This window comes from Somniosus microcephalus, chromosome 7 (assembly GCF_052327205.1).
Source record: "Somniosus microcephalus isolate GS21.2 chromosome 7, FLI_Smic_1.0, whole genome shotgun sequence".
In the NCBI taxonomy this organism is placed as follows: domain Eukaryota; kingdom Metazoa; phylum Chordata; class Chondrichthyes; order Squaliformes; family Somniosidae; genus Somniosus; species Somniosus microcephalus.
The window spans coordinates 144,283,880-144,306,378 of record NC_140993.1 but is presented as its reverse complement, the minus strand read 5'-3'; the positions used below and the strand labels follow the sequence as shown (position 1 = coordinate 144,306,378).

Here is a 22,499-nt window from a genome sequence, read left to right as displayed (position 1 = left end):
TTGAGATGTACTGCAACCGAAAGGGATTCCACTCCCTCAACGTCCAGCTGGTGTGTGACAATACACAGCAAATCATGCAGGTCAATGCTCGATATCCTGGCAGCAGTCATGCTGCATTTGAGCCACCACGACAACCCAGAGGGTGGCTACTGGGCGACAAGGGATAACCTTTGACAACATAGCTCATGATTCTGGTGTACAACCCAATCACATGTGGGCAGCATGCCTACAACAAAAGCCAAGCTGCCACATGAAATGTCATAGAACACACCATTGGCGTGCTAAAACAATGCTTCCGCTGCCTGAACCGCTCTAGAGGAGCCCTGCAGTACTCGTCAAAGTGCGTGTCAAAATTCGTGGTGGTCTGCTGCATGCTGCACAACCTCGTCATCATGAGGGTACTGCTCTTGCTACCAGCAATACGGCGAACAGCTGAGGAGCAGGAGGAGGAGGAGTTGGAGGAAGAGAGGAGGCAACGTAGACAACCCCTTTCTGGCCGGGCTGTCGTGAACAACTCACCCGACTGCGCTACCAATAGACGTAACCCCAATTCCCTATTCACTAACAGTCCCACGTCTTATTTTTCCTCTGTTACTGACCATCACAGTGTCTGCTTGGCCACAATGCAAAAATAAAAGCCACCACAAAATAAATATTCCAAATCAAATTTATAAATTAAATCATGACATATTGCATACAAACGTCAACTAGTGCCTGTCTTCTGTGTGCCTTTGCCTGTCCTGGTGCTCCTACGCAATGCTACCCCAGTGGCTGCAGCATGGCTGGTTGAAGGCTGCTGATTTTCAGTGAGGGAGACTGCAGATGGCCTTGGAGGACAACCTCAAGCATCTCTGGGTCTAGAAGGCCCGGCTTTGGACTGCACCATCTTGTCATGGGTGGCAGCAGTCTGGGCTGGTTGGCTGACAGGCAATAGCAAGGGCACTGGCAGAGTTGGGAGGATGAATGCTGTCATCCTGAGAGAGGACAGCAGGTTCATGCTCCATGGAGCCACTGCCACTCTCCCATGGCGGTGCCTCAGCAGTCCTAGTAATCTGTTGGAGGACAGATTGCTGGACTGCTGTGACATCCTGAAAGCCCCTTTGAACACTGGTATCCGCAGCTGTGATGGCAGCAGTCTGTGCTTGCATGGCAGCAAGTTGAGCTTGCATGAGAGCCGTCTATGTTTGCATGGCGGAAGTCTGAGCATCCACTGCAGCACCCAGACATTGGGTGGCTTTTGCTTGTGCTGCAATGGAAGCTGAGACCTCGGCGATCAGACATTACATCATGGTTGGGTCCACAAGTGTGCAAATGGAGTTGACCACCACTTCCATTCTGGAAAGGATGGGCTCTAAGCTCTGCACAAAGCTCTGTGCCAAGTTGGTGCCGGACTCCTCCATGTTCCTTGACATTGCACTCAGGGTTTCTGGCAGGCCTGCCAATGCACCATGCATTTCATTGTGCATACCCATCAGCCTTCTTCTGTAGTCCGCCCCATCAAAGTGCTCATCTGAGTTCCCTGCAGCAGAACTCATGTGCAACCTCACCCTCTGGTGTTCTGGCACCTGTGCTACCCTCTCCCCCTGCCCTGGCTGCAGGCCACTCATGCTCAGTGTCTCACCACGTGCCGATCCCACCTCTAAGCTATCCTCTAAATTGCGCGCAGTGTCAGCATCTGAACTGATGGCTGTGAGTGTGAAATCGAGTGACAGTGTTTCTTCTTCATCACTGTCTTCTTGCTCTTCCACTACTGCTAGGCCAGTTGCAGTTCTTGGGTATCTGAGAGGAGAAAGGCACAGGTTAGGGTTGTGGTGAGGAGAGGGGGGGAAAGCAAGAGGTGCATGCTTACACTATCTGCAGCTTGTAAATCAGAAAATTGTGGGATGAGGGGGAAGTGAGATGTGAGAAGGAGGATTAGGTACGAAGATACCGTCATCTTCGATGGTTTCAGCCCTGCTGCTGGCCACGGCCCCAGCGATGGCCGCTCCAATGATGGGGACCACCGTCTCCTCCATTGGGGTAAGTACATGCAGCCATGCCTGTCCCTCACCAGTTAGCTCCTGCTGCCTCCGGTTATGCGCCAACTTTGTCGTGCAAGAGAAACGGACGTGTGTCAGTGCGTGTGGTGCAATCTGTTTGGGTGATGTGCCTGTCGTGGTTGAATAGCTGGCAGTGTGTGCAAGCTTTGAGTTGTGGGTGTGAGGCTTACAACAGTGCTAAGTGTGTGAGGGTGAAGTGAAGCTATGAATGTTAGGTATGAGTCATGATTGATAGCGATTATTGGTGGTTGAGTGATGGGGTGTGGTGCATTGTGCAGTGTGTGAGGCTAGTGGTGCAGTTGGTGAGATGTGGCATTTTAAGATGAATTCATTGACATTGACTACTCGTGTGAGGTCATTGAACTTTTTGCAGCACTGCATCCAGGTCCTTGGCTTGAATTCTGGCATTGACTACCATGGCTATCTGCTCCCACTGCCTTTGCAGAGTTTGTCTGGAGGGCCTCCTGGCCCCTGTGGGGAGAGGACCTCTCTCCTCCTCCAGCAAGGCCTCCAGTGCAGCGTCAGAACACCGTGGAGCACGCTCTCTCCCCGTTGCATCATAATTCACTCTTTCTGCTCAGACTCTCTTCCACAAACAGTTCCAGCACCTGCTCCAGCCAAAATGCACTCCCCTTTAAAAAGTGCAGACTGGCTTTAAGTAGTGTAGGCTAGCTTTAAGTGGTGCTAGCCTCGCACAAACTTGGGCCACCTGCTGAGACGCCACTCAACAGTGTGTTTAGTGCTGGCTGCATATAGCAATCATGCAAATTATCAGGCAGCACGAATCCTGCATCGGAAGCAACAGGGTGGGTTAATCGCCCGTTTTTGGGAGCTATCCAATTTAGCTCCCAGAGTGTCTAGTCCTCCACTTATGAGTAACCTGATTTGAAATCATTGAAAATGACTTAAAAAAGAACTGTACTGGACCTTTTACTAGCTTCATTCGTGTACACTAATCAGTTTCTTAGTAAATTAATATTTTTTTAATGTGTAAAACGTTTAAAACTTGCCTACTACTGCCTGTGTGCCTAAGAAAATGAGCACAATTTGAAAAGCCTCCTTAAACGGGCGTAATTGGCAGAAACTTGCCATCCTCGTGATTTTGATCTGGAGGCGTGGCCAGTTTTGTGGTGGGGCTGGCTTTGGGCAAAATTATTTTTAAATCAGCGTAAAAGATCACAGAAACTCGATTTACGCTTGCCGTAACTTATGCTTGGGTTTCTGCGATGTTTTCCACTGGTTCAACCAATTACACTAGGATTGCACTGATAAAACTAGCGCATAGAACATATATATCAGAAACGCTGCCTACGGAGGGCACGGTCCATCATCAAAGACCCTACCCACCCCAGCCACAGTCTGTTCGCCCTCCTACCATCTGGAAGACGCTACAGATGCATTCGCACCCGTACGACCAGATTTAGGAACAGCTTCTTTCCCAGGGCTGTCATCCTACTGAACTCCACAAATAAACACTAAAGCCTGCACATCTGCCGATGCACTTTATTATGGTCATATTTATGCTAATATATATGTACAAATGTACGTTGAAATGTTTAAGTGTCCTAATCCAAATTGTACACTCTCGGGAGCCGCAAGCCTACATTTCGTTGTACTGCACTTGTGCACCAACAATGACAATAAAAGTTGATTTGATTTGATTTTGATTTGATTTTGAAACTCTACCCCAGGATGCTTACAGGCAATAGAGGAGACTTCAATCCTCTCAGATCACACTGAATTCAGACCCAGGTTCAAGAAATAAATGTATAGTGTACTAATACACTGGCCTAATAACTGCTTTGCGCCGGCCTGGAGTTGGGTCTCATGGATAAGCTGAGCTCGGAGAGAGCATGAAGGGAGAGAGGAGAGAAACTAGAGAAAGGTAAGTGTTCAGGTCTAGAAGCAAGAAAACTTGATACAAGAGCCTATTAGCTTTAACCTGATTATTCATTTCTAAACAAGGGTGGATCTGTTGAAAAAGCTCTGAGTTACGGTTGTGTAAAATTGTACCTTCAGAAGGCTGCATTTTATTAAAATGTAGATAGGTACCAACATGAAATATAATGAAGGCCATTTCCTGTCATTTTCAGGACTCCTTTCCACTGAAGGTCCGAGGCATTCATATGATCAATGAGCCCATACTGTTCCACTCAGTCTTTGCTTTAATTAAGCCATTCCTGTCAGAAAAAATCAAAGAACGTGTGAGTAACCCTTTACATTTCCTTTTTATAACAATTGCCATGAAAATAATACTTCTACTTTAATTGAAACAGAAACATCAACCAGCTTTGTTGGAAATGCATTTAAGCTGAGCTGTAACTTGTCTTGTTTTGCACACTTTGTACAAAAATAATAACTTGCAGGACAACAGAGTATTACAGTTTAACTCTTTTATTAAGCATTAGGTCTGTGATCTTATTCATAACAGCACTAGTGGGGAAAGCCTGACATTAGGACCCCTAGCCTGGGCCTTCAAAACAGTAGTAGTCCTTACAGATGCCTGCAGGCCAATGACAACTCAGCATGTGATCACATGTGAATATTATAGGTATTCCTTACAGATGCCTGCGGGCCAATGATAATTCAATATGCAAATGTTACATCCCCTTTCTTTTAAAAGAAAAATGTTATGCATTACTTTTAAACCTTCTACATAATGTTCTCGGTAGCATAAACATATAAGTAAACTCAGCATTTAACGAGCTGAAAACAGCTCAACGTTTCAATAACGATGTACAGTTTTGTTTTAGGGCAGCGATCTGCCTACATCCTTTGACAGTTTACAAGTCAAGGATAACTCTAGGCTTGACCTCTCGTTCCGACCTTGTGTGGTATGAAACTGAGCATGCTCCTGAATCGGTCAACAATTCAGGTTCAGGTAAGTATGATGTGTTTTGTGTATTGCTCTGTTCAACACACTCTGTTGAACTGATCCTCTCGTCGGAATGACGGTGTTGTTCCTTGGTGTTCAGGAGGTGCCTGCGATTGCGGCGGTACACCTGTCCTACTGGGGTGCAGACGTGATACGATCGCTCAGTGTCAGCTGGCTGGATGACGACTGCTGGCTTCCAGTAGTCATGCTCCTGGATTCTGACGGATTCTCCATTGTGCATCAGCGGCAGTAGTCTAGCTGACCTGTCATAGTATCTCTTTTGGTGTTGCTGTCTCTGTACACGTTTTGCATGCACTTGCTTGCAGCTGACTACCTCTGGCTGCAGCTGCTGGTTGGTGCTTCGAAGGATTGAGCGAAGTCTGCGGCTCATCAACAGCTGTGCTGGTGACTTGAAGTTATCAACCGGAGTGTTGCGGTACTCAAGGAGACTGATGTAGGGGTCTCTTTTGTCCGCTTTTGCTTTGTCCATGAGTGTTTTTGCAATCTGGACAGTTTTTTCAGCAAGGCCATTACTTTGAGGGTAATGTGGGCTTGATGTGACATGTGTGAAATCCCATGCCTTGGCAAACGACTCGAACTCTTTTGATTTGTATTGGGGGCCATTGTCTGAGACTAAAGTCTCTACCATGCCATGCCTGGCAAAGGCTGCCTTTAGCTTGTGGATCACAGCTGCAGATGTGGTGCTGTGAAGCTTGTCCAGTTCAAAAAATCTGCTGTAGTAATCAACAGTCACTATGTAGTCCTCGTTGTTCCATGTGAACAGATCCGTTGCCGCGACCTGCCAGGGCCTGTCTGGGATACAGTGAGGTATCATAGGCTCTTTGACATTTGATGGGCAGCGTTCTAGACAAATGGAACATTTTCCGACAATGTCCTCAATGTGTTTGCACATTCCGGGCCAAAACATAATGTCACGTGCTCTTTGTTTGCATTTTTCCATGCCCATATGTCCAGCATGAATTTTTGTCAACATCTCTTCTCTGAGACTGGTAGGAATGATGATTTTCTCCACTTTGAAGACGATTCCATTGATTTGTGACAGTTCGTCTCTGTGGTTCCAGAATTCAGATATGCTCTGAGGGCATTTCCTCCTTTCCTCAGGCCATCCTTCATGTATGACTTTGCTCAGCAGTGTGAGTTGTGCATCTTTCTCTGTTCCTGCTCGGATCTCCTTCAGTTTTGAGTCACTCACAGGTAAGCTGTTGTACACCATGTGCACCTGCACATCCATGCCTTCACTGAGGCTGCTGTCCTGGTAGCTAAGAGACTTTCTGGAGAGCGTGTCTGCGACAGGAATGTCTTTGCCTGGATGGTGAATGATTGTGAAGTCATACTTCTGTAGCTGAAGGATCATTCTCTGTAGCCTTGGTGGGGCTGCGGCTAGTGGATTCCTCACGATTGACTCGAGGGGCTTGTGGTCGGATTCCACAATGACTTGTCGGCCATAGACGTACTGGTGGAAACGCTTACATCCAAACAGAATTGCATATGGCTCTTTCTCGATTTGAGCATAGTTGATTTCACTGTGAGAGATCTGGAAGCGTAGCTGATGGGCTTTCCTTCTTGCAGTAATACTGCATCTAGTCCGTACTTTGACGCGTCCATTTGTAGTCTGAGCTCTTTGTTGGGGTCGAAGTAGGCAAGAAATGGTCCTGGTTCTCTGGTGATTAGGTCTTTCATTTTCTGAAATGCTGTGTCATGTTGTTTGTCCCACAGGAACTCATTGGATTGTTTGAGCAAATGATGCATGGGTGCGTTGATTTCAGAGAGGCTCGGGGCAAACTTGGCTAAGTAGTTAACCATGCCTAGTACTGTCTCTAGCTCTGCGCGGCTCTTTGGCGGCTCCATCTTCTTGATGGCGGAGATTTTCTCTGGATCCAGCTTAATGCCATCAGTTGAGAGGCGATGCCCGAAATAACTGATCTCGGTGGATCCGATTATGCTTTCCTCGGGGTTGAGCCGGATACCTTTCTCTCATGATCTTTGTAGCATCGCACGGAGGTTCCTGTCATGTTCCTCTCTATTCCTTCCATAGATGAGGATGTCGTCTACGATTGCGACTGCTCCGTCGAGGCCTTCATAGGTTTCGTCGATCTTCTGCTGGAATTCATCCTGAGCTGAGATAAGACCAAATGGTAAATGCAGAAATCGGTAGCGTCCAAATGGTGTGTTGAACTTTGTTAGCTTAGATGACTGTTCCGTGAGCTTGATAGTCCAGTATCCTGATCGTGCGTCCATTACACTGAAGTAACGTGCTCCCACTAGCTTGGGTGTGATGTCATCTAATGTTGGTAGAGGGTAGTGAGGGTGTTTGATAGCCTTGTTCAAATCTCTGGGGTCGAGATAGACTCTGAGCTTGCCTGTACGTGGTTTCTCAACCACTACTAACGCGTTGACCCACTCTGCCGGTTCTGTTTCTTGGACAATGATTTCTGTATTCTCCATGCTCTGCAGCTCCTCCTTCAGGCGACTATGTAGAGCAAGGGGTATCCTTCTCAGTGGGCAAACCACAGGGGTTGCTGCTGGGTCAAGGTGAATAGTGCATTCACCTGGGAATAGTCCGATTCCTTTGAAAATGTCAGCAAACTCCTCCATGACTGTCTACTTCTCAACTGGTACTGTCAATGATAGCACTAGCTTGACGAGGTCCATGTCTAAACATGCCTTTAGACCTAGCACTGGAGGTGCTCGAGTGTCAACAATGTAAAAGTCCAACATCATGTCGCTTTCTTTGTACTTGCATTTCAGCACGCATGTGCCTTTTACAATGAGCTGCTCACCCCCATAGCTGGTCAGTCTGCGTGAGGTGGACTGTAGCTGTGATACTCACTCAGAGGAATTACATTGACCTGAGCTCCAGTGTCTAGTTTAAACTTAACTCTGTGCCCTGTTTTCCTATCTCAATATCTGCAAAGGCTTGCTCAGTCTCTGAAATCTGTTTTTTCTATGACACAGAATCAATAAACAGTTCCTCTGCATTTTGCTCTCTATCTGGCATTTAGCTGTCACTCACTGTGTGCACTGCTAGTCCGAAAACAGTCCTGCAAACTTTAGCAAAGTGGTTCCGTTTACCACATTTAGCACATTGCCTTCCTTTGGCCGGGCAGTGCTCCTTTTCTCCATGCATCTTGTTTCCACAATATCCAAAGTTTTTGAAGCGTTTTATGTCTGTGTCGCTCATTTTTAGAACTCTCTCTGTTCTTTCTGTTCTGAAACACGCTCTCTGGGCGGTGTTCTTTGGTGAGTGTCTATTAACTGCATGCACTGTCTGTTCATGCGAGCTGCTCGTGGTGCCAGTTATGGTTTTCAACTGTGCTTGGTCTATCTCGTGCGATCTAGCTATGTCCATAGCTTTGTCCAGCTTTAGCCCAGACCCAACATTCAAAAGTTTCTCTCTCACTTTAGCTGAATGTATTCCAAACACGATGTGGTCTCTGACCATCTCATCTTTATCTGCATATTCACAGTCTTTTACCAGCAGTTTTAACTCAGTCATGAACTGTTCAAACGACTCACTAGCTCCTTGTACTTTCTCCTGAAACTTGTACCTAGCGAATATTGTATTTGTCTTGGGAATCACATATGATTCAAAACAGTCAAAATAACTTTTCAGTAACTTTGCTTCATCCGCAGTGAGAGACCATGTGTTAAAAATGTCTCCCCCTTTTTGTCCGATCCACAGGAGTCGGTAGCTGCATCTTTCTTCCTCCCCTTTGCTTTTCAGCCGACCCGAGAACATCAACTCCACGTGTTGCTTGAACTTGCGCCATTCTCCAAGTAAGTTCAAAGATCCCCAATCCATTTGAGGCGAGGGAGCTCCAACGATGTCCATTTTTAATCCCTATTCTGACACCATGTCTTGTTTTGCACACTTTGTACAAAAATAATAACTTGCAGGACAACGGAGTATTGCAGTTTAACTCTTTTATTAAGCATTAGGTCTGTGATCTTATTCATAACAGCACTAATGGGGAAAGCCTGGCATTAGGACCCCTAGCCTGGGTCTTCAAAACAATAGTAGTCCTTACAGATGCCTGCAGGCTAATGACAACTCAGCATGTGATCACATGTGAATATAATAGGTATTCCTTACAGATGCCTGCGGGCCAATGATAATTCAATATGCAAATGTTACGTAGCTGACTTGAGAAAGTTGTTGTTGACACTGAGTGCCAAGTGATTATTTCACTTATCAGCATGGTCGTTTCTCAAATGCACGAACACAGAATTCACCATCTTTAAATTTAAAACATTAAGGGCCACAAATTCATGGCTGGCATGAGAGTTGCCGGTGGCCTCGGGTTAACGGCCCCTGAAAATGGACAAAGCGGTACAAGAGAAAAATTCACACTGGGGGTTAAAGACTTTTAGCCCATTGCTAACTTACCGTGTAATGCCCTCTTGGTGGCATTACTGCAGACATGGGAGGTGAAGTTGTCGTCCAGAAGCGGTGTTCAATCTTCCAACAACCTCTGGAAGCGAGGCAGTGGAGTTTGATGGGCATTGTGGGAAATTAAAAGGGCAATATATTAAAAGGGCAATGCCTTCTGAACTAATAAAAATTAAAATGAAGTAAAGAAATGCGATTTTCAACCCTTACTGCCTTTAAAAAATATATTAAAGTCCCAAATGGGAGTCTTCAGCTCTTAAAGCTGAATTCCCTTCTGCACCTCAAAAAATGGGAAAAGTGCTTTAGAACTAACAGCAAGCCAGGGAAGGGGCACCCAGGGTCTTGGATGCAGCACTCCAGCTTTGTGCAGGGGATCAACACTGCAAGAAAGGTCCTCTACCCACAGGGGCCAGGAGGCCTGCCAGAAAGAATGATGTGGGACCGCATCACCGAGGCCATCACTGCCTAATTGGAGGCGGTATCAGCAGCGGTGGTATTTAAACAGCAGGAGACCAGGCAGCGCGGACCTAATTGGAGGTGGTATCAGTGGCGGCGGAACCTTCGACGATTTCCAAAAAAACAAGGAGTGATGTCACAGGACAGCAGCAGCGGCAGCGGTGAGAGGATAAAGAGCTGCCCAAGAGTGGACCTGAATTAAAGCAGCGGCGAGGCTCCGATTCAAAAACAACAAAAAAATCAGAGTGACGTCACAGGAGAGCAGGTAGGTGTTTGGTTGGTGAGTATTATAGCTTTTTTTTGCTCTCTAAGTTAGGGAAGGGAGTTAAATTAAGAGCTGAGAAACTGTAACTTGCTAGTAGTTATTAAATTAATAACTTAAACTAGATAAAATAATCAAATAATAAAACTAAAATATCGATTGAATAAAAGCGTTAACTAATTAATTAATAAATAAAACAAGGTTAGAGATGGCAGGTGGTGTGTCGTAACTGCAGCATGTGGGAGTTTGTGGAGAGCATCGTGATCCCGAGCAACCACATCTGCAGTAAGTGTCTGCAACTCGAGGAACTTCGGCTCAGAATTGTTGAGCTGGAGCATGAGCTGCAGACATTGCGATGCATCTGCGATGGGGAGAGTTACCTGGAAACTTTGTTCCAGGAGGCAGTCACACTCTTTAGGTTAAGTAGTACTTTAGAGTTCATCAGTGGTCAGGGACACGAGGGTGTGACCGTGAGTCAGAAAGGTATGCGGACCCAGGATGTAGTGATGGAGGAGCCTCAGCCCTGGACCTTCTCCAACAGGTACAAGGTGCTTTCTACCTGTATGGATGAGGAAAAGGACTGCAGGGAGGATGGGCAAACTGACCACGGCACCGTGGTACAGGGAGCCATCCAAGTGGGGGGAGAAGGAAGGAATGTGGTGGTAGTAGTAGGGGACAATATAGTCAGGGGGATAGATACTGTTCCCTGCAGCCGCGAAAGAGAGTCCCGAAGGCTGTGTTGCCTGCCCGGTGCCAGGGTTAAGGATATCTCCTCGCAGCTGGAGAAGAACTTGGAAGGGGAGGATCCAGTTGTCATGGTCCGTGTAGGAACCAACAACATAAGTAGAACTAATAATGAGGTTCTGCTGAGGGAGTTTGAGGAGTTAGGGTCTAAATTAATAAGCAGAATCTCAAGGGTAATAAGTTCTGGATTACTACCTGAGCCACGTGCAAATTGGCATAGGGTCAAGCATATCAGAGAGTTAAATGCATGGCTGAAAGAGTGGTGTGGGAAGAAGGGGTTTCAATTCATGGGGCACTGGCCCCAGTACTGGGGAAAGAGGGAGCTGTTCCATTGGGACGGGCTCCACTTAAACTGGGCTGGAACGAGCGTCCTGGCGAATCAAATAACTGGGGCTGTAGGTAGGGCTTTAAACTAAAAAAGGGGGGAGGAGTCAGGTGAGGGGAAATTTAGAAATCTAAAGTGAAAGATCAAGGCAAGAGAGCAGTGTAGCGATTTGGGTAAAAATAAGCAGAGTGTGACAAGAAGGGACAGAGGGGGAGAAATTCATTATCGCCCCATTTCGGGTGCAATTATTGGGTGGGCGCAAAGATTAGCGCCTGACGCTAATTATCGCCTCTGACTGCAAACTTGGCTTTTATCACCCCTAGAGGTGATTGGAGTGCTAAATCAAGCGCTACACACCTGTCTTAAGGCGCAAAGGCCGAGAAGCGAGGCGCTACCTCAGAGCGCTGGCGAAGCTCATGTGATGTCAGTCAGCAATGGAACACAGACACAATGGCGCCGGCCAGTTCTTAAAGGGGAGGGCTAATCTTGCTCTCCATCCACATCCTGCTCATTGCAGCTTAGAATCTCGGCCTGGAGAGACCTGTACATCAAATCTGCTGGAAAGAACAATGGAGAGACCCAGGGAAAGAGCTCAGAATGCAGCCCCCACAGTCTCTTCTAAATCGATACAAGGAAGGGCAAATCAAAATGAGCCTGCAAAGTGCTGCTCAGTACCCAAAACTCGTTCACACAGCATTGAACCTCTCCAGAAGTCTCCCTCTCTCTCTCAGAATGCGTGGTGCAAAAATGTCACCAACAAAAAAAGGCAGGAAGTGGTCGCCTTTAAATAGCACTCCCCCAGTCCCTTCCTGACTGCAAAAAGCTCCCCTCAACCTGTCGTTGCTAGCGGCAGGCGGTAAGGTGGGGGCACCACTCAATATTCAGTCCGGGGCACACTCGACTGACGTCACGATCTGCTGGCGCAGGAGATCATGGCGGTAGTGTTTAGCGTGGCCGCAAAATGCCTAGTTAATTTTGTGAGCAGCACAAACATCGCCGCGCATGGGCGCTAGTTGCTTTGCGCCCCATTAGCACCCTCTTAAGGCACTAATGGGAGGCGCAAACCAACTGAATTTTTCCCTGTACAGTCTAACAGAAAAGCAAAATACTGTGGATGCTAGAAAGCTGAAATAAAAACAATAATTGTTGGAAACATTCAGCAGGTCCAGTAGTATCTATGGATGGAGCAACAGAGTTAATGGGTTCGATTTTGCCAAACACGAGGAGGCAGCTTTGGAGGCATGCGAGGTGGTATCATCGCAAAAAATGGTGGGCGCCTCCGAGCAATTTTCCCAAATGTGTGTTTTCTGACCCTCTTTCCATCCTGTCTCCAAGAGGCGGGATAGGCCCTTAATACCCTTAACTACCACTTAAGTGCCTCTATAATCCCATTTTGAGAGGCCTTTCTGATTTTTAGACATTCCCCCCGTCCTACATGCCTCCTCTGGAACACGCCAGATATTCCTGGTGGCCTCACAAGTGGATTGCTTATTAACAGCTGCAGCTCCACCATTACAAAGGAGTTTTCAGCAATCATCATTTGCAGGTGGCAGAACTTTGTTGTCTCAGGTCTGGGGGAACTTTTAGCAGGCCGACTCATTGTTGTGGATGTTTGGAGCCTGAAACCCATCTCCAGTGTGACCTCCTGGGAAACCCCTCTCCCCACCTTGACTGAGCGCTTCCTCAACTAAGGTATATAGTAGAAGAATGGGAACCATTTATTTCCTCTCCTCCTGGACATCAGATTTGGACAAAGACCACCCGGGGCAGCAGCAGAACCCTGAACAACAGCAGCACCAACAGCAGGAGCAACAACAGGAGCGCCAAGCTGCTGCTCACCCACCTGAACTGCACAGGCCAGAAGGCACCAGCGCATGACAACATTGCTGCCCGGGATGCAAGGGACGCACTCATGTTGGCCAGATTTGCTTAGCCTGCATAATCAAACACTTTTGCCTCGCACCTTCTTAGCAGAGCATCGATGATGGACAAGAACCTACGGATTCCTATCACTCTGACCACCATACTGGCAATTGCAAGTCGCTCTAAGCCCTCAATGTGGAAGTCCCATTTGCGAAATGACACAGGCCACAACTTCAACAGTTTGCCATCAGAAATTTTTATCACAACAAGCAACTGATGGCATTTCAAAAATAAACACAACATAACACCCAAGTGACTACCCTTGTGACTACTTGTGCATTATCTTCCTCTTACGCGTGCTCCTACATGGTGCTTCCCCTGTGGCTTCAGCAGATGTGGAGGCCCCTTGCTCACTTTCTTGCTGCTCCTGTCTCGACACCTTTGGCGGCCGTCCTCTGGGGTTGCGAACCTGAGAGGGTTCGGCAACAGTGTGCTGCTCCTGCGGCTGAGCAGGGGATGAGACGCCCATCTCATTTGGGTGAGGACTCTGGTGGGACTCTGACCGAGGACTTTGCAGTGGCATGGTTGTGTGAGCGCTTGGAGAAGAACCCCCACTTCCTTGTTGTCTGCCACCAACATCCCTCTTATGGGTCAGCCCCACTTCAGAGCTAGCAGGTGGCTTGACAGCACCTTGCTGCACTTCAGGGAGGCCAGGAGGACCCGTTTCTGCACTGGAAGTCCTACTCCAGAGGACTTCCATGAAGGGCTGGTTTCTATGCTCAATAGCTGACCATCGCTCCTCAAGAGATGCCAGTCTATTCTGAACAATGATCATAAGGTCTTGAATTCAAGAACTCATCAAACTACAGAGAATGTCACTGTTTGACAGCTTCACAGAGCTGTCAAACGATGACAATTCACCTGTCAAAAATTTTTGACGGATGAAACGTCTTACTCTGACATTTTCTGCAACTGTCTTTCCCTTAATTGGCCTGCTAAACCCACTGGGCAGGCTTAACAAGGTCAATCAAGGGAAAATAGTGTGGGTTGGCCACAAATCGATGGAGGTGGGACATCGACCCGCCAAGCAGCAGTCCTGCCTCCAACGCACCCCCATTGGCAAAATCGCCCCCCCACCCCGTGTGTCTTGTGCATAATTTGATCATCCCAGTCTGTACCTATCCTTATAACCACCAATCGCATTCCTGAGAATTTATCCAGGAGTTGATCATCTCATCTGCTTTTGCTGGGAAATTTTTCTTCATACTTACTATTCTGTGGGGGAGAAGGTTCCTACTAACCACCAACCTCACTCGAGACTTGTTCGTTTTAGACTAGGTCGAATAGCATGCTTACAACCTATGTCATCTATAGCTTTCAGCATTCAGCAGAACTGGATCAGGTCTCCCGTAAATTTTCTTTTCTCCAATGAAATTCTCACCAGTTCAGTTCTACAAATCGCCTGATAATTTACATCTGTAAGTGATATCATTTCCATCCCTTTTCTACCCATTTCAAATTCTGAACTAATCCTAGAGCTGGAGAGGAACAATCCTACAGAGCTTTGAATTATATTGACGCCAAGATATACCTGAGCTGGGACTGCCTGCCATTGACAATGAATGCAAAGAAGATTATTGTATCATTCCCCACTTCTTCTCTTCTTAAGCAGTCCCTCGGAACCGAGGATGACTTGCTTCCTCACTAAAAATGAGTTCTCAGGTGACTGATGAGTCCAATGTGGGACCTACAGTCTCTGTCACAGGTGGGACAGACGGTGGTTGAAGGGGCGGGTGGGTGGGGTGCTTGGGTTGACGTGCACTCCTTCCGCTGTTTGCGCTTGGCTTCCACTTGCTCCCGGCGAAGAGACTTGAGGTGTTCGGCGCTATTCCAGATACTTCTCCTCCACTTTGTGCGGTCTTGGGCCAGGGGTTCCCAGGTGTCGGTGGGGATGTTGCACTTTTTCAAGGAGGCTTTGAGGGTGTCCTTGAAGCGTTTCCTCTGCCCACCTGGGGCTCTCTTGCTGAGTCGGAGCTCCGAGTAGAGCGCTTGTTTTGGGGGTCTCGTATCGGGCATGCGGACGATGTGGCCCGTCCATCGGAGCTGATCGAGCGTGGTCAAAGTTTCGATGCTGGGGATGTTGGCCGGAGCAAGACACTGATGTTGGTGCACCTATCCTGCCAATGGATTTGCAGGATCTTGCGGAGGCAGCATTGGTGGTACCTCTCCAGTGCTTTGAGGTGCCTGCTGTACATGGTCCATGTCTCTGAAGCATACAGGAGGGCGGGTATCACTACTGCTCTGTAGACCATGAGCTTGGTGCTGGGTTTGCGGTCCTGGTCTTCAAACACTCTCTTCCTCAGGCGACCGAAGGCTGTACTGGCACACTGAAGGCGATGTTGGACTTCGTCATCGACATCTGCCCTTGTTGACAGTAGGCTCCTGAGGTATGGAAAGTGGTTCACGTTGTCCAAGGCCTCGTCATGGATTTTGATAATCAAGGAGCAGTATTGTATGGCGGGGGCAGGTTGGTAGAGGGCCTTTGTCTTATGGATGTTTAGTGTAAGGCCCATGCTCTCGTACGCTTTGCTGAAGGTGTTGACGATGGTTTGGAGTTCGACCTCAAGAGTGTGCGCAGATGCAAGCGTCGACTGCATACTGTAATTCGATGACAGAGGATGGGACGACCTTGGATCTGGACTGGAGGCGACGGAGGTTGAACAGTTTCCCGGTTGTTCTGTAGATTAGCTCCACTCCAGCGAGGAGCTTATTGAGGGTGAGATGGAGCATTGCAGCCAGGAAGATCGAGAAGAGCGTTGGTGCGATGACACAGCCTTGCTTGACCCCGGTCCATAAGTGAATTGGGCCTGTGGTGGATCCGTTGGTCAGGATCCCGGCTTGCATGTCGTCATGAAGCAGGCGGAGGATGGTGACAAACTTTTGAGGGCAGCCGAATTTGAGGAGGACACTCCATAATCCCTCACGGTTGATGGTGTCGAAGGCCTTTGTGAGGTCAAAGAAGGTCATGTACAGCGATTGGTGATGTTCCCTGCATTTCTTTTGTAATTGCCGCGCGGTGAAGATCATGTCAGTTGTGCCCCTTAGTGGATGGAATCCGCATTGCGACTCTGGGAGGAGCTCTTCAGCCACTGGGAGAAGGCAATTGAGGAGGATTCTTGCGATGACTTTCCTTGTGGCAGACAGCAGGGAGACTCCTCTAATTACCGCAATCGGACTTGTCACCTTTCTTGAAGTTGGTCACGATTACGGCATCTCTGAGATCCCCTGGCATGCTCGCCTCCTTCCAAATAAGAGAAATTAGTTCATGTATTCGCGCCAATAGTGCTTCTCCGCCATGTTTTAGTGCCTCGGCAGGGATTCCATCTGCTCCTGAGGCCTTGTTGTTCTTCAGTTGTTGGATTGCCTTTTCAACCTAATGCCGGGCTGGGGTTGTACTGAGGTGGTGGTGGGTAGCATGCTGCGGGATGGAGTTGAGGACACTCGCATCGAAGACAGAGTCTCGGTTAAGGAGATCTTCAAAGTGCTCCTTCCAGCGGGCACTGACTGCCTCTCTGTCCTTGATGAGTACCTCTCCGTTCTTGGCCCGCAGTGGGATAGGTCCTTGGATGCTTGGGCCGTAGGTGGTCTTGACTGCGCTAAATAATCCACACACATCGTGGTTGTCAGCTAGCTGTTGGATCTCCTGTGCATTCTCCACCCACCATCTGTTCTTTAGGTCGCGAGTTTTTTGTTGATCCTTGGCATTCAGGCGTCTGTAGAGCTGCTTTCTGGATCTCGAGTTTTGTTGCTGTTTCCAGATCAGGAATGCCTTGCGCTTGCAGCTTATTAGTTCAAGGTCGAGGCCCAGGAGCGAGGTCGGGACCCATTTCCCACCAGTATCATCCATATTAACAAAAAATAACAGAAGTAAACCATAATAGTAAGAACAGGTCAAGAACACCATATTATCAGGTGAAACAGCGATTTACTTGTACTTCTTGCAATTTAGTACACTGTATTCGCTGCTCACGATGCGGTCTCCTCTATATTGGGGAGACCAAACGCAGATTGGGTGATCACTTTGTGGAAAACCTCCGTTCAGTCTGTAAGGGTAACCCCGAACTTCCGGTCGCCTGTCACTTTAATTCTCCGCTCCACTCCCACTCTGACCTCTCTGTCCTCGGCCTCTTACACTGTTCCAATGAAGCTCACTGTAACTCGAGGAACACTTTGCAGCCTTCTGGACTCAACATTGAGTTCAACAATTTCAGACTATAACTCCTGCCCCCTTTTTCAGGCGGCAGCTGTTGATTATTCTGCCATCCCCATTTGCAACATTTAATCTCCCGCTTTCCACCCTAGCACAGACCGTCCCTTTAGTTCCTTCCTCCCCTCCCCCCTCCCGTTCCCTGCCTCTGCACCTGCTTAAAACCTGTTACATCCCTAACTTTTTCCAATTCTGACAAAGGGTCACAGACCTGAAAAGTTAACTCTGTTTCTCTCTCCACGGATGCTGCCTGGCCTGCTGAGTGTTTCCAGCATTTTCTGTTGTTATGCCATATTATTTTTATTAGGTGGTTAGATTTTAAGTACAAAATTGTTGACTTTACACAAAAAAAATGATACTTTTTGAAAATTGGCAAGAGAGGAATTGAAGACCCTGTAATTTAAATTGAATGTGTTGTGCCCATTTCAGATTCACATGCATGGAAACAATTACCAGCACAGCCTTTGCAAGCACTTTCCAGTTCAGATTCTTCCCCCTGAATACGGTGGCCAAGGACCTGCTTATGAGGAACTCTGTCAGGAATGGACCAAATTTGTGCTGCAGTCTGAGAAAGATCTTCTTGAGCTTTCACTTGTTACTTGATACCCTGTGACACAGAGTCTGCTGTCTGAAAATCAATATCTTGATTGTGTTAAATCAATGTAACACAACTGCCAAAAATGACTATGTACTATGGAACCAGCAGGTGTCCAGTTATGCACTAGAATGTTGTATAAATAGAAATTCCTTTTAAAAGATATCAAATATTGAACAAAATATGGGGTTTATTTGATATTGCAGATTACTGTATATTAAGAGTAATTATGTATTTTGTTTTCTAACTGAATCATCTTTTACATTTTAATAGCTAAAACTTTAGGAACTGAAGCCTTCAGCTGTGTTCTAATAATTTGTTCATTAAATTTTAATAGCTGCACCTATTGGAATGGAAGCTTTTAACCATGTGTAGATATTTAAAGCCTGTTGTAATATGCATTTGATTTCCTCTCTAATTTTAATTGCCATAGAGAGTCTTTGAGGTAGCCATACCCAACAGTTTAAAAAAAAAAGAAAACTACAAAATCCATGGATTATAGGCAACAAATAACAGCAAGAAGCCCTGTTTGGTGGGACCTTAGATCAAGTATGAAGGTAAATGTGCTTGGTTCTTTGAACTGTGCGCCCATCGATTGAGGTTCTAAACACAACATATTGGGTACGTTGACCGATTCTCAACTCTGTTGAACAAGACTCCATGCTGGCAGCCTCACCTTGAAAAATGTACCCCATAATGTCTGACAAATAAAGCAATGTGCCTAAAGAAAAAAAAGAAAGACTAGGTCCCGATTTTAACTGCGAGCCAGTTTTCAGTGGGTGAGCAGCAGTGTGATAGGAACTCACCTGCTGCTCCAGAAGTGATGTTTGGGGTATTTTAACTCCTGGGCCTCATTTAGGTACCTAACAACAGGAGTAGGCCATTTAGCCCCTCGAGCCTGTTCTACCAGTCAATCAGACCACGGCTGATCTGTACCTTAATTCCATTTACCCACCTTTGATCCATAGCTCTTGACTTAAGAAAAATTAATCAGCCAATCTCAGTCTTGAAAATTTCAATTGACCCAGCATCTGCAGCCATTTGGGGAAGAGATTTAAATCATTCTGGCTGACTTCCCACCCATTCCAGGTGGGAAATCAGTGGGAATCATCAGAAATTTGCTTGGCCCAGAGGCCACCCGCTGACAGCAGATAAGTGGTGAGATCAGCTGCCAGGCTGTTCCGCAATCAGTGGGCCGCGGGGTGCGGGGGGTGGGTGGGGGGGTGCGAGGCGACGTCGCAGCAGGGGAGGTCTGAGCTTTCCTTGTAGGGCCTGGGGGAGCACTCCAGCTTCTCATGGCCCCACAAGGAAATTTAAAAAAATTAAAACTTACCTTTTTGGGCCTCTCCTGACCCCAATCGCGCTGGGTTGATTTGGCAGAAAACACTGCCACTTCAAGCTCAGGCCACCGAGTAAAACTTGCAGTCGAGTCTCAATGGCAACATCGGGTCATGACATGCGTATGCTAAGAAGGACCCTGCCTGCTTTGGGAGGGTGTCCCTGCCGCATGCTCAGTGGAAAGTCAGCTCCCGGTGGCTCCAGGACGGGTAAGCGACCTGGGTGATTTTAAAAGCTCACCTGTTTTCACCGGGCGACTAGGGTTAAATGTAGAAGTGGAATAAGTGCAAAATTGTAAAAGGTGGAGTTCAATAAAAGTGCTAATATTTACAATTTGCAGTTGTTGAATTTTTGCTTGTGCTCATAATGCCAGCAAATTGGTAGCACAGAATGTAATTCTATGAGCTTTCCCTTATTTTTTCCAACTTAATGGACATGCTCTGTTGTATCTCAACCAAACTCTGCAAACAATGACACAGTAACTGGAATGCCACTAGAGGACAATGCAGTGCAACAATTAGATCTTGGGGGGACAACTTTGAAATCTTGAGAACCCAGCAAGATATCGTGCTCATCAAGATTCAAGATTACAGTGTTGTAGCCACACTTATTGCCAATAGCCACCTATATTCGCACTAACCATTTACCATTTCTACTGAGGTCAGTTACGAAGACATCACACAGTAAGCGTGCTGGTTATTTCGGGCAGTTCAATAAACTTATCCCACTTTGTTATCATATTTATAGTTAAATCCCTCGATGGATCATTCTGTGTCTATCTTTTTTCGGGTCTCACGGGCTTTATTAAGTTAGATTTGGTGGTCGTCAGGGTTGTAGAGTTCACTCATCAGCTGGTAGATGTAGGAAAGGGTGTTTACTCTGATGTTGGTGATGAACAGTGATCTGTTCTGGAAGGACGTAGTCAAACACAGGGGCAGCACATACTCACTTTAGAGAGAATCTCACCTCTTGTGGCTAAACAAACTTATGAAACATGTTCTCCTCATTAGGGAACTGTCGGCACAGTGAGTGTGTGCTGCTCTCAGTCCTCCGTTTGCGAGGATGGTCTTTGTGACAACAACAACTTCTATTTATATAGCGCCTTTAATGTAGTAAAACGTCCCAAGGCACTTCACAGGAGCGTTAAAAATCAAAATTTGACACCGAGCCACATAACGAGGTATTAGGGTAGATGACCAAAGGTTTGGTCGAAGAGGTAGGTTTTAAGGAGCGTCTTAAAGGAGGAAAGAGAGGTAGCGAGGCGGAGAGGTTTAGTGAGGGAATTCCAGAGGATAGGGCCTTCATGCAGGGTAAATGCTGTACATGCATGGCGTCTGCATCATCATCATGTGAATCACACATGATTTCCCTTTGTTCTATCGACACGTGGTGGCAGAGGTGGTAGTGTTGTTGAAAGCAACTTTCACTTTTTTAGTGGATATATCGGTGACCTACATAGTTTTAAAAGTTACTCGATAACTAAAGCATGTAAACGATGGTGTCTGGATATGCTCTACACCAATTCCAGCTCTCGATATCCACCACGCGAATGCTGTAGAAAAGTGGAAGAGGTAGCATAGTGGTTAGCTTACTGGACTAGTAATCCAGAGGCTTGGACTAATGATCCGGAGATTTGAGTGCAAATCCCACCATGGCTGCTGATGAAGTTAAATTCAGTTAATTAAGTAAATCTGGAACAAAAAGCTAATATCAGTAATGGTGACCATGAAACTATGGGATTATCGTAAAAACCCATCCGGTTCACTAATGTCCTTTAAGGGAGGAAATTGGCCGTCCTTACCTGGTATGGCCGATATGTGACTCCAGACCCACAGCAATGTGGTTGACTCTTAACTGCCCTCTGAAATGGCCTAGCAAGCCACTCAGTTGGACACAACTGCTATGAAAAACAATAATAAGAATAAAACTGGATGGACCACCTGGCATCGACCTCGGCACCGGCTTCAGACTCGACAACGGCACACCCAGCCCAGTCAACCCTGCAAAGTCCTCCTCAAAAACATCTGAGGACTTGTGACAAAATTGGGAGAGCTGTCGCACAAACTAGTCAAGCAACAGCCTGACATAGTCAATGTCCCAGATTCCTCCATCACCATCCCTGGGTATGTACTGTGCCACCGGCAGGACAGACCCACCAGAGGTGGCAGCACAGTGGTATACAGTTGGGAGGGAGTGGCCCTGGGGGTTCTCAACATTGACTTCGGTCCTCGTGAAGTCTCATAGCTTCAGGTCAAGCATGGGCAAGGAAAGCTTTTGCTGATTGCCACCTACCGCCCTCCCTCAGCTGATGAATCAGTACTCCTCCATGTTGAACACCACTTGGAAGAAGTACTGAGGGTAGCAAAGGCACAGAATGTTCTCTGGGTGGGGGACTTCAATGTTCATCACCAAGAGGGGCTCACTACTGACGGAGCTAGCTGAGTCCTGAAGGACATAGCTGCCAGACCAGGATTGTGGCAGGTGGTGAGAGAACCAACACGAGGGGAAAACCTACTTGACCTCAGCCTCACCATTCTACCTGTCGCAGATGCATCTATCCATGACAACAGTGACCACTGCAAAGTCCTTGTGGAGACAAAATCTCGTCTTCACACTGAGGACAGCCTCCATCGTGTTCTGTGGCACTACCACTGTGCTAAATGAGATAGACTCAGAACAGATCTGGCAGCTCAAAACTGGCCATCCATGAGGGGCTGTGAGCCATCAGCAGCAGCAGAATTGCATTTCACCACAATCAGTAACCTCATGGCCCGGCATATCCCTCACTCTACCGTTACCATCAAGCCAGGGGACCAACTCTGGTTCAATGAGGAGTGCAGAAGAGTATGCCAGGAACAGCACCAGGTGTACCTAAAATGAGGTGCCAACCTGGGGAAGCTGCAACACAGGACTACATGCATGCTAAACAGCGGACGGAGCATGATATAGACAGAGCTAAGCGCTCCCACAATCAACGGATCAGTTCAAAGCTCTGCAATCCTGCCACATCCAGTCGTGAATAGTGGTGGACAATTAAACAACTAATGGGAGGAGGACGCTCCAGGAATATCCCCATCCTCAATGATAATGGAGCTCAGCACGGGGTGCAAAAGACAAGGCTGAAGCGTTTGCAACCATCTTCAGCCAGAACTGCAGAGTGGATGATCCATATCAGCCTCCTTCTGAGGTCCCCACCATCACAGAAGCCAGTCTTCAGCCAATTTGATTCACTCCACGTGATAGCAAGAAATGGCTGAGTGCACTGGATACAGCAAAGGCTATAGGCCCTGACAGCATCCCGGCTGTCTTGCTGAAGACTTATAC

At 47.2% G+C, this 22,499-nt stretch overlaps 1 protein-coding gene across 1 annotated transcript in view; it reads left to right on the top strand.

Moving 5' to 3' along the window:
- ttpa (tocopherol (alpha) transfer protein) overlaps positions 1-19,508 on the top strand; it is a 104,445-nt gene extending 84,937 nt beyond the window's left edge. The window contains exons 4-5 of the mRNA XM_085993039.1: positions 4,133-4,243; positions 17,672-19,508. Coding sequence (XP_085849165.1) covers positions 4,133-4,243; positions 17,672-17,845 — 285 coding nt within the window. The 3' untranslated portion in view covers positions 17,846-19,508. The remainder of the gene's footprint in view (positions 1-4,132; positions 4,244-17,671) is intronic.
- The last annotated feature ends 2,991 nt before the right edge of the window (positions 19,509-22,499 follow it).